The sequence below is a fragment of the Netta rufina genome, assembly GCF_964035555.1.
Source record: "Netta rufina genome assembly, chromosome: 3".
Taxonomy (NCBI): domain Eukaryota; kingdom Metazoa; phylum Chordata; class Aves; order Anseriformes; family Anatidae; genus Netta; species Netta rufina.
Window position 1 is genome coordinate 39,158,797 of NC_140125.1, and position 12,898 is coordinate 39,171,694.

The window sequence follows — 12,898 nt, forward strand, 5'->3', positions numbered from 1 at the left end:
TAAAAGTTGTTTGCTTTAGCTATCTCATTCTACCATGTATTGGACAACCTACTACATATTACCAGTGGATAGCATGATCAAGCCTGTAAAATGAAGAATTGGACCTTCAGAACTTCCCAGCTGCCTTTTGAATGCACTGGCACACACATGCTTGCCATGACCAATGCAGATTTACTTCTTTCAGCATAGATGCTTATAAGGTTTATGTCTGAATTCTGTTTTAACTCCCAAAAGCTCAAAACCTTGTAACTGAGTTTAATAAAACATATCCAATAGTTTTTATAGTTCTTTTTTTCTTTTTCAAAGATGCAGAACTGCATCAATTGTTAGTTTGGTAATGAAGATCTTATGCGACCAGATTCACTCACATTTCCTATCCCAATTCAAATATACATAATTCTGATTAAAACAAAACAAAAAAAAAGGAAAAACAAACAACTTTAAGTCTATTTGTATTCTCACAACACAAGGACTTACATCCTGTTCTCACTTTAAGACCTCGTGTTCAGAGATGACCATGCACATTTTCACCAAGCTGATAGCAACCAGCATTGACAACTTCTTTCAGCCAGACATTACCTGAAGACAGAAGCTTGTGAGTGCGTAGGAAACTGATTGCCAGGCGCATTATGGATGCCTTGTCCAGGTGGGAACTGACATTGTGGGGAAGGGGCAGCTCGTGGGCCAGTTCATAGAAAACTTCGGTCTCTTTGCTTCTTCTGCATCTTGCTGCATCTCTTGATTTCTCCTTCCTCCGTTCTGAACTGCTCCTGGCAGGTAAAAGAGAGAAAGGAAAAAGCATTTCTTGAAATGCAATTCATGACTTAAGAGAGGCATTTAGAAGAGTAAGTCTCATCAGTGATGAATCCATTCTGTCAACTGATTTAAACTCAGTTGACAAGAAGCTAATATCTATTTGCTCATTTAAAAATAGGAATTAGGATGGAACTGCTGCAACGGGAAAATCAGCCTTTGGATCCCCTGAGTCCTTGCTGAATGTAACAGGTACAAGATATGTCTTAGGTCAGAGATTAAAAACAAAATAGCAAACCATTATTCCTGGGATTCAGGAAATGTTAAAAATTGCATATCTAAATTTGTTTTGTTCAGTCTGTATTTATTTACTTGAAAAATACTCCAGGACAAAATGACAATCAAAGCTGGAGACAATTAAGGCTGGAGAAATGGCGGAGTGTGTGGCTGTGTCATTGATAAAATAAGCTGCAATTGCTGTTCCCTGCATTAAAGTAAAGGTAATAATAGGGTATCCAATTGTGCTTGTATATACAGCTGTCTCAGCCCTTAGCAGTACTGTGAAAAACCAACTTTCCTCAACCACGAACAATATAAAACGGGAAAGAAAATACTATTGCACACAAGAAACCTCTCCTTAGTAAAAGCTATTCTAATGAAATCACCCTCTCTCCATTGTCTATGAGAACAGGCTTCTTCTTGAGAAATAACAAGACCAACAGAGCTAGCCTCCCTCAAACTCCACTGAGAACAGAAGAGCAGGAAATAACAAAGGGGAAGACATTTTATGAAGCAAGTATGCAAAACTAAGCCACCAAGGGATACAAAACTAAATTTAACGTGTGAGAAACACAAAGGCTACATTTGTTATGGATTTGGGATAGGTTAGTTTAAGAGCAAACTCCACTGACTAGTGTTTGATAAAGTACGATTCTTATTTCAGAGCACGAGGAGCCTGTGCTTAAATACTACCATTTCAAACCCAGGTAGCTCTGCTGATACTACAAGTTTCCTTCGCCTGCATGAGTTGATGGTTCACACCTCAGTCACTTCAATACATAATGTATTTATTTTCTAGCAGATTCCTGTAACACTGTATCAGTGTAAATATCACAGCTTGGATGCGCACAGGCTGGGGAAAAGATCAACCACATTGTTTCTGCGGATGCACATTCATTTCCAGAATCACCACCTGTGGCTCCCCACTTAACAGGCCTTCTAAATAAAAAGTTTATCATAACCTGCTATTTCCAATATTAGTATAAAGTAATGAGTCTATAAAGTTAAAAAAAAAAAAATCCCCGTCACACTAGGATATTTAACTATATTCTTTCATGTAAAGAAGATGAGGAAAACAAACAATGTGACATATTAACCACAACACTTAATCCTAGATGCCGTTTAAATTGTGGCTGGTACAATGTAACACTGCAAAAGATAGAAAAAGAACTTCAATACATACTAACGTATTTTAAAGAAGATGACTATTTCTAGAAGAGCCAGACCGACTGCAGAAGTTTCTAGCATGGAAACCTCATGTGGCTTAAAAAATGCATAGGAAAATGAAATAGCCAGGGTACACATTAAATGCTAAGATCAAAGTAACAGTCTGTTGGGGTGCATGCAAGGCTGGGCATTCAACAGCATCTTCCAAAGCAGGAATCTGCTTGCAGCACATCAGCAGGGCTCCCATGCTGCGGAACAGTTGAAGCTGGGCATAGGCTTGGGGATCAGATAGGTGGGACGGCAGGTGCTCACTAGTGGGTGTGCTAACTGAGCACAGGGCCTCATAAATGCTTACGGTATCTTCTCAAGATCCATGATCAGCCTTTGGCAAACCTCTTTCACAATTATTTTGCCCCAGGTGAATATTTTCTAACGTAGTATCTGATAGAGGAGGCATGCACAGGATGAGACTAACACACATTTCAGTATACAACAGCAGGATCCAACTTTGGTAACAACTTCAGTGGCATCATTGGAGTGAGCATCAACCCATCCAAGTCTGAATATAAAGCATCAGATATTTACAAGGTAACACTAACACCTTACTTTTCTCTTTGTCAAGTAGGAGTCAGATTGTATGCACTTTAAAAAACAAACAAACAAAAACAACCACAACTACAACAAAAACAACTTCATACACAGATGTCCTTCAAGGTACAACAGAAAATGCCTTATGTCATCCTGGAGCAGATGCAGGGAATGGGAGTACCAGGTAAATTACTTAAGACTTTCAGAGGTACTTCCTTCTCTCTAAATAAAAATGCATCTGTGCTGTGCCTATAAAGATTCCAGTCTGGGAAAAAATCTTCCCAGTTTCTAATTCTACCATTGAAATAAAAGGTTAGAAACAAAGCAAAACCAAAAAGAGCAAACTACACAGCAATATTTACGAGAATTTCCAGTTGCAGCTTGGAAAATCTAACTTGAACCACAAATGCGCGAGCTCTGCTTTAAGTCTAGAGCCCACAATTTTCACATTAGAACCAACTTGGGGAAAACATGGTCCAATTTCTCCTCATTTAAATACTAATTTTTGGGAACTAAGGCCAAAGCCATGTTGCAATTCAAGCAGGAAAAAATGGGTTGTATAAGAGGGGGTCGGGTCTCTCAAGATGCCACTCCAGCCACGAAGAAAAATATTTAGTCTTGCTAACCTCTGTAAATAGAATTGTCAAGGGTGGCTAATGAGACAACAAGCTGGTTTCATTAACCATGGGACGCCCAAGATTTCTAACAAGTAATGCTATGAGCGTGATTTTTTCCTCTGTGCTGCAGATTCTTTCCCTCACCACTGCCTCCGATGGTAGTTTGCAGCTTTTCCAAAAGAAAAAAACATTTGATAGTCTTCTTGACTTGGAAAATGAGAGGAAGAATCAGCCTGTTTGGTTGCTATCAAAAGATGTTCTTGCTTGCACATTATCATTCTGAATAAACAAACAATTTGCTTGTTAAGCATTTCCCTGTGTGGTTTCCTGCACCTCAATTTTCCTCCTCTTCTTCCCTAGCTCAGCACACCCTCAAGTTGTGTTGTTGTTTACACCAGACAAGTACAAACGCACAGAGGCACAAAACAACCCCCTGGCCCCACGCCCCATAGCATTTCCCCCAAGCAGACAGCTATGCTTGTTCTTTCCCTGTTTCAAAGACAATCATCTAGCCCACATTCATCTTGATTACACAAAGTCTCCAAAACCTGCAGTCAAGTTCTCCAGCTCTGCAAAATGCACTATTTTCATGGTTTTCCTTTGCATGCACCAGGCCATCATATCTCCCTGCAGTTGCCCCCATTTTATTCACTGGGCAAGCTTTTCTCCCTGGGCAAGGGTTGGCTACCCACAGCCAGAAAGCAAAAACTTAACTCCACAACAACCTTGTTTGAGGGCCAGGCAGAAAGGTTTACACTGAATCCTGCTCACACTTCATTAGGGCAATAGAGGAATGGCATAGGCTCCAGCTAATTCATGAATCATTCCCTCCCAGTGTATAAACCGCCCACTTATGTGGCAAAATCGAGCACATGTGTGCGTCACTGCTAGGAGAAAGTGACGCAAGCAAAGGCAGAAACCTTCCTCACCCAAACCCATGTCAGATTTTTAAAACTTCAGAAGGAAAAGAGAGGAGAAAGCCACCACAGGTCAACCCACCCCAGCCCACTGACAAGACGGGGAGGTCCTACAGGGAAGCCTCCCTCACGCCTTGTTCTCTCAGGAGTCCCTGGCACGATCAGGCCCCACTCCACAGATACTCACACTGTAATTGCAGTGTGATCACAGACTGTTCCCCTTAAAATTACACCAAGGGAATGGGAAAGCTCAGATCTCCACTGGAAATGGGGTGATGGAGCTCAGGAGCAGGCCTGGGGTCTCCAGTCAGGACCCAGGCCACTCGCTCCTGGCCACATTTGGTTTGCCTTCAGAAAACAGAAGTTAGGGGCTGTGGCCTGCAAGCAGCAACAACAACAACCAGCAAGCAGTAGCAGTTTCAGGTGAAGCTCCCAAGCTGACAGGAGCCAAAGCTCTCTGGTGTTTCTTCCACCGACCCGGACAGCAAGAAGCCCAAAGGGTACACCCACGCTCGCCCAGCACACGGCTCCGCCGATGGGGAGCACCCAAGCAGGCCCAGGAGTGCCGGCGGGGGCTGGATTCCTATCCCCTCACTCACCCCACCACCCTTGCAACACAGCTCCACTGAAATCAGCGGGAATGCCTGCAGACGAAGGCCTTGCTCGCTCGCTTGGGGTTCAGATCGTAATCTGGCTTTCAGCAGCCTCTCTGGCTGCAGTACTGGAAACTCCAGGCTCGGAAAAACCTGAAGCCCCACATAACAACTCCCATCCAAACAACCTTGCAAAACCATCCTGTGGGCTTGGGGACCCGTCCTCCTGGCGGCTTCAGACCCCCTGCAGCAGGCAGGAGCAATCCCAGCCTGCGGCTACCCGTCAAAGCCCTTGGTACCTACCCAGCCAACGATGACGCTGGATGGTCAGCTTCAGCCATCCTCCCGATGTCTAATGTGTTGGTGGCCTCCTTGAAGCTCATGGAGCAGCCTGCTCTGCGTCCCAGGCTGAGATAACAACCTTCAGCTCAGGGTTTTGTTGCTCTCATTAAGTCCACATTGGTCAATACCTCACGTATGTAAGACAAGGCAGCATAGTAACTGTGCTGAATTATTCTCCTACCTTGTAGGTCCCAGATGACAGAAGATTTTAGAGAAATCACAGCCTGCACCTTGAATAAGAATACCTTATATCTGGTAGCCTTCACTCATACCTGCACACTGTGTGACACGCACATAAAACCTTTTGAAATACATAGTTCAGATTGACTTCTCTCTATTTCCTTCACTATTTCAGTGACCCTTGGACTTTGCTTCAGACTGCCTTGTACGCAAGCTAGTAAAACAGCAAGCATATTACTTTATATCCAGTGGCTGGTTATTAAATGCTTCTAGCTCCAGCACTTTAAAGGTCAAGAATCCACAGTTAATTAAGCTGTCACATGAAATTTCTGTACTAAATTCTCATTTAAAATGCCTTAGAGTTAAAGTTTCAAAAGCTAACTTGCAGAGCAAGAAAAATACATTCTAGGGATGAAAGGATTACAAAATATAGCACAAATAAGTTTTTCCAATTCAAACCAGTAAAAACCCAATAAAAATATTTTAATGGGCAGTACTATCTTAGATAACAACAACAATTTATTTCAAACTAGCAAGTCCATTTTTTTGCTGTGTTTACATTTTGCTGTACCTTCTGCTTAGAAAATTCCTAGATAATTTATAATCTACCATACTATCGAAAAAGGAGTTTTGCTCACTGTGAGGCACTGCATAGCTATCTCAGAACCATACGGCTTGACGGCTCCAGAGATGTGCTTCCATGGGCACCAAGCAGCCAACAGTCATGCTTACTTAGCCTTAAAATTCCTTTAAAAAGTATTCACGCAGCTTTGTAACCATTCTACCCAACAAGCAGTTTATTCTGGATGACATGCTGTGCTTTTCGAAAGCCCCCTCCGTTAAAGTAATAAAAGTGACCATCAGTAAATAAAAGGTGCTACAAATAGCAATTTACTCACTCACCAGGAAATCGGGACCAAATACGAAAGCTGTCAATGAAACCCATACACAGTGCCATACAGATCCGTCCTTACACCTGAACTCTTTCCAGTGAAAATAATTATTTCTAAAATCTGAATATGCACTAGAGGAGTGAGTTCAGCACACCAGCAAGAGAGAAGGAAGGAGGACAGAGAGTTATTCTTGGACAGAGAAAAAAATGGTTTGAAATATGTGTAGTGCTCATGGCTGTTAAGTGCTAAAGCAGTGTTGCTGCACACTGGGATATGGTACTCAGTACACAGACAGAACAAATATAAACTCCAGCAAAATAGGGAATTTGTTAATAGAGGAAATGAGAGTTCGAAGGTAACAAGAAAAACTACTAACAGAAAAGGCTATTACAAAAATAAGGAAATGAAATACCTTCCACCCTTCCTTTAAAGCTGCTCTAACTTACAGCATCTCACCACCGGCTCCTTGGTTTGATCGGGGGATTTCTTATATTTTATGTACATACCCACTAAACAACAAATCACTGCTAGTTCAGTAAACATTGGCACCAACTACCATATCAACACGTGATGCCATTCTTTCCTCCAAGTTTAAAACCAAAGGGCTGATTTAATGAAAGTCAGGAAAATGAGAAATATGAACAACTCAGGGACAGATCAGGGAAGAGTTCATGTTAAGGGCAAGGAACTCATTTCTGTTCTCATTAGACATTTCCAAACAATGCTTAACATGATATGGGGATTGGCTAGTACAAGCAGGGTATCATGAGATGAAGCTTAAGAGAACATAACCGACTTCTGGTGTCTTTAAGCTGGGCATATTGATGGTTCACTAAGTCCACGTCACTCTAGGACCACCACAGCTGACAGTAACATAGCCATGAGTATGCTTTCTTGAACAGGGAACATATCAAATGTTTAGATAGGTACAAGGAAGATGCAGTGGTGCCCAGTGCAAGGACAAGAGGCAATGGGCACAAACCACGACACAAGTGGTTCCCTCTGAACACAAGGAAACACTGCTTTGCCATGCAGGTGATGGAGCACAAGTTGCCCAGAGAGGCTGTGGAGCTCCATCCTGGGAGATCTTCAAAAGCTGCCTGGACGTGGTCCTGTTCAACCTGCTGCAGGTAAACCTGCTTGAGCAGGGGTTGGACCAGGTGACCTCCAGATGTCCCTTTCCCACTTCAGCCATTCTGTGATTCTGTGAAATCCCATATGAACCTTACAACCACATGTGAGACCAACTTCCCCAATGTCTAAAGCTCTGATGCCATCTAAAATCTATATGAAAACTCTGCATTACTGGATTTGCATTTTATTTATTTCAAGGAAAATTCCTGGCATTCATTCCTGAAAAAAAAAAAAAGGAATGCTGAGACAAAAACATTTTAACTTCACATTTAAAAAACATTTTTATCATTTGCATCTTCCATTTTATGCAGCTTGTAGGATAACTCTTTGTACCTCCAATTTGAAGTACCACTTTGAATACTAGCTATCACAGCAGCTAAAAATTACTTTTGGGAGTTCAGTGATGGGAATCTTACTGATGCTGCTGGAACCCTTGTATTTTTTAAAGCATTAAGGTTTGCAATATGTCACCAAAGTATGATAAATTTAATCACAGTAAGCAAAACAATGTCCACAGGATTTATGTCCTACCATTTCTCTCTCGGGTTATGAGTACCTTGAACTGGAGAGATAAGTGTTAGGATTTCAGCAGCTATTAATCTGGTCCTCGATTATTATTTTATGATGATGGGAGCGCAGTCCGTCCATTAGTCACTATGCCAGCATAGACCTGGCACCTCTGAAGGTATGCCAAACACGTTGCTCCTGGGGCAAGATGAGCTCTTGGGAACTGTATGAGGACCATGCCATGCATAGAAGATGTAACACTGATGCTTGATCATCAGGTAGAGCAGATGTAGGCAGTGCTTTTTTGCCTTTTCAACCCATTGGAAACCCCTGGATTCAGGCGAGAGGAGCGCAGCATGCTGAGAAACATTTCTCATGGCTTAGTTTTCAGTCAGAGCAGTTTCCTTCACCAAGTCACCGTGCACTCAGCAAGCCCGAGTGCCAGCCACAGAAAGAGGGAGGATGGCTCTGGATCATCCCATAAAGCCAGAGCCAACACTTAAGCAGATCAGAGAACCAACTCCCCTGTGTTCTCAAATACTGAGGAAACTGTGAGAGAAAAAAAATGCCTAGCACATGGCCAAACCTCGACTGGAGGAGCATAATGCCTTCTAAACTCCATCTTCTCTCCCGAGACTGGTTTTGTACTGCTCTGCTCAGTCAAGATATGGGATCATGGATTCCTTCCCTGTGGCAATCAACTCCTTGATACCAGCCAAGACATAGCAAGCTGCAGAGATAACTCGTAGACTAAAAGGAAAAACAGACCCACTGAACAACACTACAGAAAAGGACTGTTTCAATATTGGCTGAAACTGAACATGCTTCCAACCAGCCATTTTGGGGGTGATAAATGTGCAACTTGACTTTTCTTCATGGTTTCCACTCACACATTCAAGAGTACCTGCAGCCCAGCTAGAGCTGGAATTGCACCGCAACAGCGGGGATAAGGTTATGACAATGCACGACCTGAGATCTCTATCAATGATTTGTGTTCTGAGAGATTACAGATTCTTATCCTGTGGCTTTACTTGTAGTAATCAGTCAATTTTGACAGCTAATCTAAAGGTCCATAGATATTGTTGCTCAGAAGCTCAGCAGGTATTGCTGAGATCTGTTTTTAGATAACCCAACTATTTACCTACTTTAAAAAACACATACCAAAGGATGTGCTTTATCTCCTCACCAGTGGGTTAAAGCTAGAGGTGAACGAAGTGCAATTCACAGGCCCAGAAGTTAAACTCAAAACCAGCCTCATTTTTCAGATGGGACACTGACCACATCCCAGCCCGTACCCAACCACAACGGGTGTTATTTATCAAGATGGTGCAAGTAAACAAGGGCAATTTTTCAATTAAGCTTTATTTCAAGACTAAGGGACAAATATTACCATCACATGACTATAATATCACCAGCACGCATACCTACCCTGGTAGCACATCAGCCTGAAACCCCTCAACTATAAACATTTGAAGGAGTCACGCTGAAGCTTGTTGACAAATCCAGAATTTTACGATCTAATGCTGCGTTGCAATGTAGGCAATACCCACCGAAATTTGTGGAGTCCGTGGTTAAAATCTCTGGCGCTTCACCAGGCTCAGACACACATCCCACAGCATTTTATCTTGTCACACTGGCACATACACTGACAGGTTCACACAAGGGGCCTTTGTGGATAGAAACAATGAGAGAGGCGCACACAGAACAGGAAAATGGGTGGTGACCACCAAGAACTGGAAAAAAGCCTCTTTCAAAAGAAGGTCTTTGAAAACATTCATTACACCCCACCCAGCTATTTTCACTACAATATTTCAGTACATAAAAAACAACACAGGGAAAACAAACAGCCCACCCTTCAATATGCTGTAGGCTCTTCAGCCCCTGAAAAAAAAAATCAGCAAGCCATAATGCTGCAGAAATCTTCACCAAACAGAGTTGTGTAACAGGTCTGCAAGCATCCACTGTAACCTTTCCCCCACCAGCAGTCTCGCATGTCTCCAGTCTCTCTATATAAGCAGTCAATTAGACATCTTTATTTTCAAAGTCATCAAAATTTCAAACTGCATTGGCTGGTAAAGAAATGACAGTGAGCATTTATAGAGATCATAAAGTAAATATATTGTGACAACTCAAAAAATTGTTAGAGAAGTGAATGGCCTTCCACAATGCATTCCAGCTGTGCATTTTGCCTTGCATTTGCTAATTTCACCAATTAGGGCAGTAGTTAGAACTAATAAAATATTTAAGATAGAATGGCTGCAAGACAGAAAAAGAGCAATAGAACTGATCCATAATGAAATAGGTCTCTGAAATCAGCACATCCTCAAAGGCTAGAGGCCAGCCTTCAAGGTAAGGAGGCCAGGCTTTCACAGAGGCTTGTGTCCTGCACAGCAGGTAAGGTTACCAGAAAAGCAAAGATTGCACAGGTGAGCTCCTCCCAGCCTTGAGAACACAAAATGATGTCCTCCTTCTCCTAAGGTTTTGGGCTGTTCTGTGATGATGCCTTCCACGGTGCTCTGACACTCAAATTCAAAGCAATCATCAACATTACTTTGCCTGTTAATAAGCTGTGTCTTGTCCTTCCCTAAGTGTCAAACCCTTTAAACGCCTCTGTTCATAAAGTTAAGAAAACAGCTCTTGCGATAAAAATCTTTATGGAATAATGTTGGCTTTCTTTTTCCCTTTTAGACCTATATCATTTAAATATGTGCCCAGTTATAATGCAATTTAACGGTTTCTCCGTCTCCCTCTCTTGGTCATTGCAGACATCCACAATAAGACGGATGTCCAGAGACCCAGAAAGATTAAACAGCCACTTCTTTGGCAAAGAAGGAATAATAATTCTTCAGAACAACAATACTGATGTTTCTAAATTTTGATTATTCCATGTAACGCTGTTTCCTCGACTTCCTGAAACAACTATCTAGTGTAAATCCTCAGAGCCAGGCTGCATTTTTTTTGCCCTTTGGGGTGCGAGTTTTGTCAGTACAAACATCCTGGGACAAACCTCCTTCTTAGTCCCTGCTTACTTTCCAGGGGGCTGTTACTTTACACAGTGGTTCTTTAATTGTCTGTCTCTTCTGAAGTAAGCCATCAGGTAAACTGAAACAGTGACAACTTCACATGGTGTGATTTCAATCTCCCATTGGTATTTAGGTCTGTCACTAGTTTAAACTGATAAAATAAAAGATTAGTGGCTTGATTTTGGTCTCCTCTTTCTGCACAGGAAAATGAGTCACCTACTGAAGGTTGAGATTGTTTCACCTATCTGGCCAAAAAAGCAGTAGTCCCTTCAGCAGTGTTAGGCAATTCTTCTAGATTTACAGCTAAATCACAAACTGGAGCCATGTACTTCAGGGGAACCCCTGTGCACACACCTCTTCACAGCTCCCCTGTAATCACCTCCTGTCTGGCTCATTAAGACAACTGCAGTGTTACACTGGGAATAATCAACTGGTGATCACGCCAGCATTTTCTGCTGCTCTGTTCCCTGTGAGCAGACGTGGCATTCCTCTGTTCCAGCCTCAGGTCAAGTGCTTTGGGCTAACACGCGCTGCAACGCCATGCTCCCACTGCCAGGGCAGCCAGACTCACTCCCTAGTGCTATCACCCTCTCCCTGCATGGCTGCACCAGAGCTGAGCATAACCAACATACGTGTCATCTGAAGAAAGTAGCACTAGTCACAGAGAAGCTATTTATCCAAACAAAACCCTCATCATTTCTCAGCAAAGCCTTTCCTTTGGCCGCTGGCAGTGCCATGACAAGTGCTCTCATGGCTACCTGCCTTGCAGGATATGGCAGAAGTGAGGGCGACTGTCGAAACTCCGGTACTTGAGGAGGAAACACTTGTGGCCTCTCCATGCTCAACTGGAGAATTTCAAGTATTTTAAAAATTAAGGCTTGGTTCTGTCAGGAAATGGCCGCCAGCTCTTCTGATGCGTAGCCTTGAATAATTAATTGCTCACTACGCAAAGACTTTCAAAGGGAACTGATAGTAATAAGGGCAGTCTGCAGTCGTATTACAAACCGTGAATAACCGGATGTAGCTGTTCTCTTTGGGCATTTCTTACTTTATCTGGGTTTCTTTTCCCACTCCTAACTACTAACTCTTTAAACTTCTGTGTATCTAGAACCAATGGGTAGCTGCTCTAGACAACTGTAAAAGATGATAATGAACGAATGAAGGCCACAAAGCTGGGAAGCATTCAGTGTATACAAAGGCATATTCACAATGCCAGATTTCTCCATTTTTTTATTTTATTTTTTTTTCCCTTCAGAAATAAGAAATAAATCAGTACTTTGCCATTATTCATGCTGGAGCTTTTATTCTCCAAATTTAAGCAAACAGGGCACATGTCCATATACTGGGCCTAATTCTCATCTTCATCACCATCCCAATACCCCAGAAGGACAGGAGAGGGGAGTTGAAGAACAGTAATAAATTATAGTTATGACAACAGTATGAGGTTGATAAAACTTTTTTTTTCCAGAAAGTAGTCTACTTTTTTGTTTAATTCATTATAATTCACAGTCACCATCTTACCATTAAAGTCCCTTGCATTCTCTTAACAGAAGGCACACTACAATCATCCAGATCTTGGACATATATCAGAACTTCTCCTTTCAGTTGTGCCTAAGTCAGCATCAGCAGGGCAATGAAACAAGCACAGGAAAAATAACCATCCTCTCTGCTCATGTCAATCAGCATGACTCCATGGGCTTAGCAGTGACGCTCCAGTTCGCATCTGTCAGGGCGTGGTACCTCCATATTTCATTATTCTGGTTCTAACTGTAAGGCAGCCAAATTTCTGACAAGACAGCCCAAGATACACATGCTGAAATGCATACAACTGTATTGGTACATGCATAAGGGGTCACAAGGATTACAGAGAACAGATGGTACTCCCCCAAGACAAGGGCGAAGGTG

At 42.3% G+C, this 12,898-nt stretch overlaps 1 protein-coding gene across 1 annotated transcript in view; it reads right to left on the minus strand.

The window, feature by feature from the left end:
- EPAS1 (endothelial PAS domain protein 1) overlaps window positions 1-12,898 on the minus strand; it is a 79,681-nt gene that overhangs the window by 35,185 nt on the left and 31,598 nt on the right. Inside the window, exon 2 of the mRNA XM_084283686.1 lies at window positions 580-770. Within this exon, the coding sequence (XP_084139812.1) occupies window positions 580-770 (191 nt within the window). The remainder of the gene's footprint in view (window positions 1-579; window positions 771-12,898) is intronic.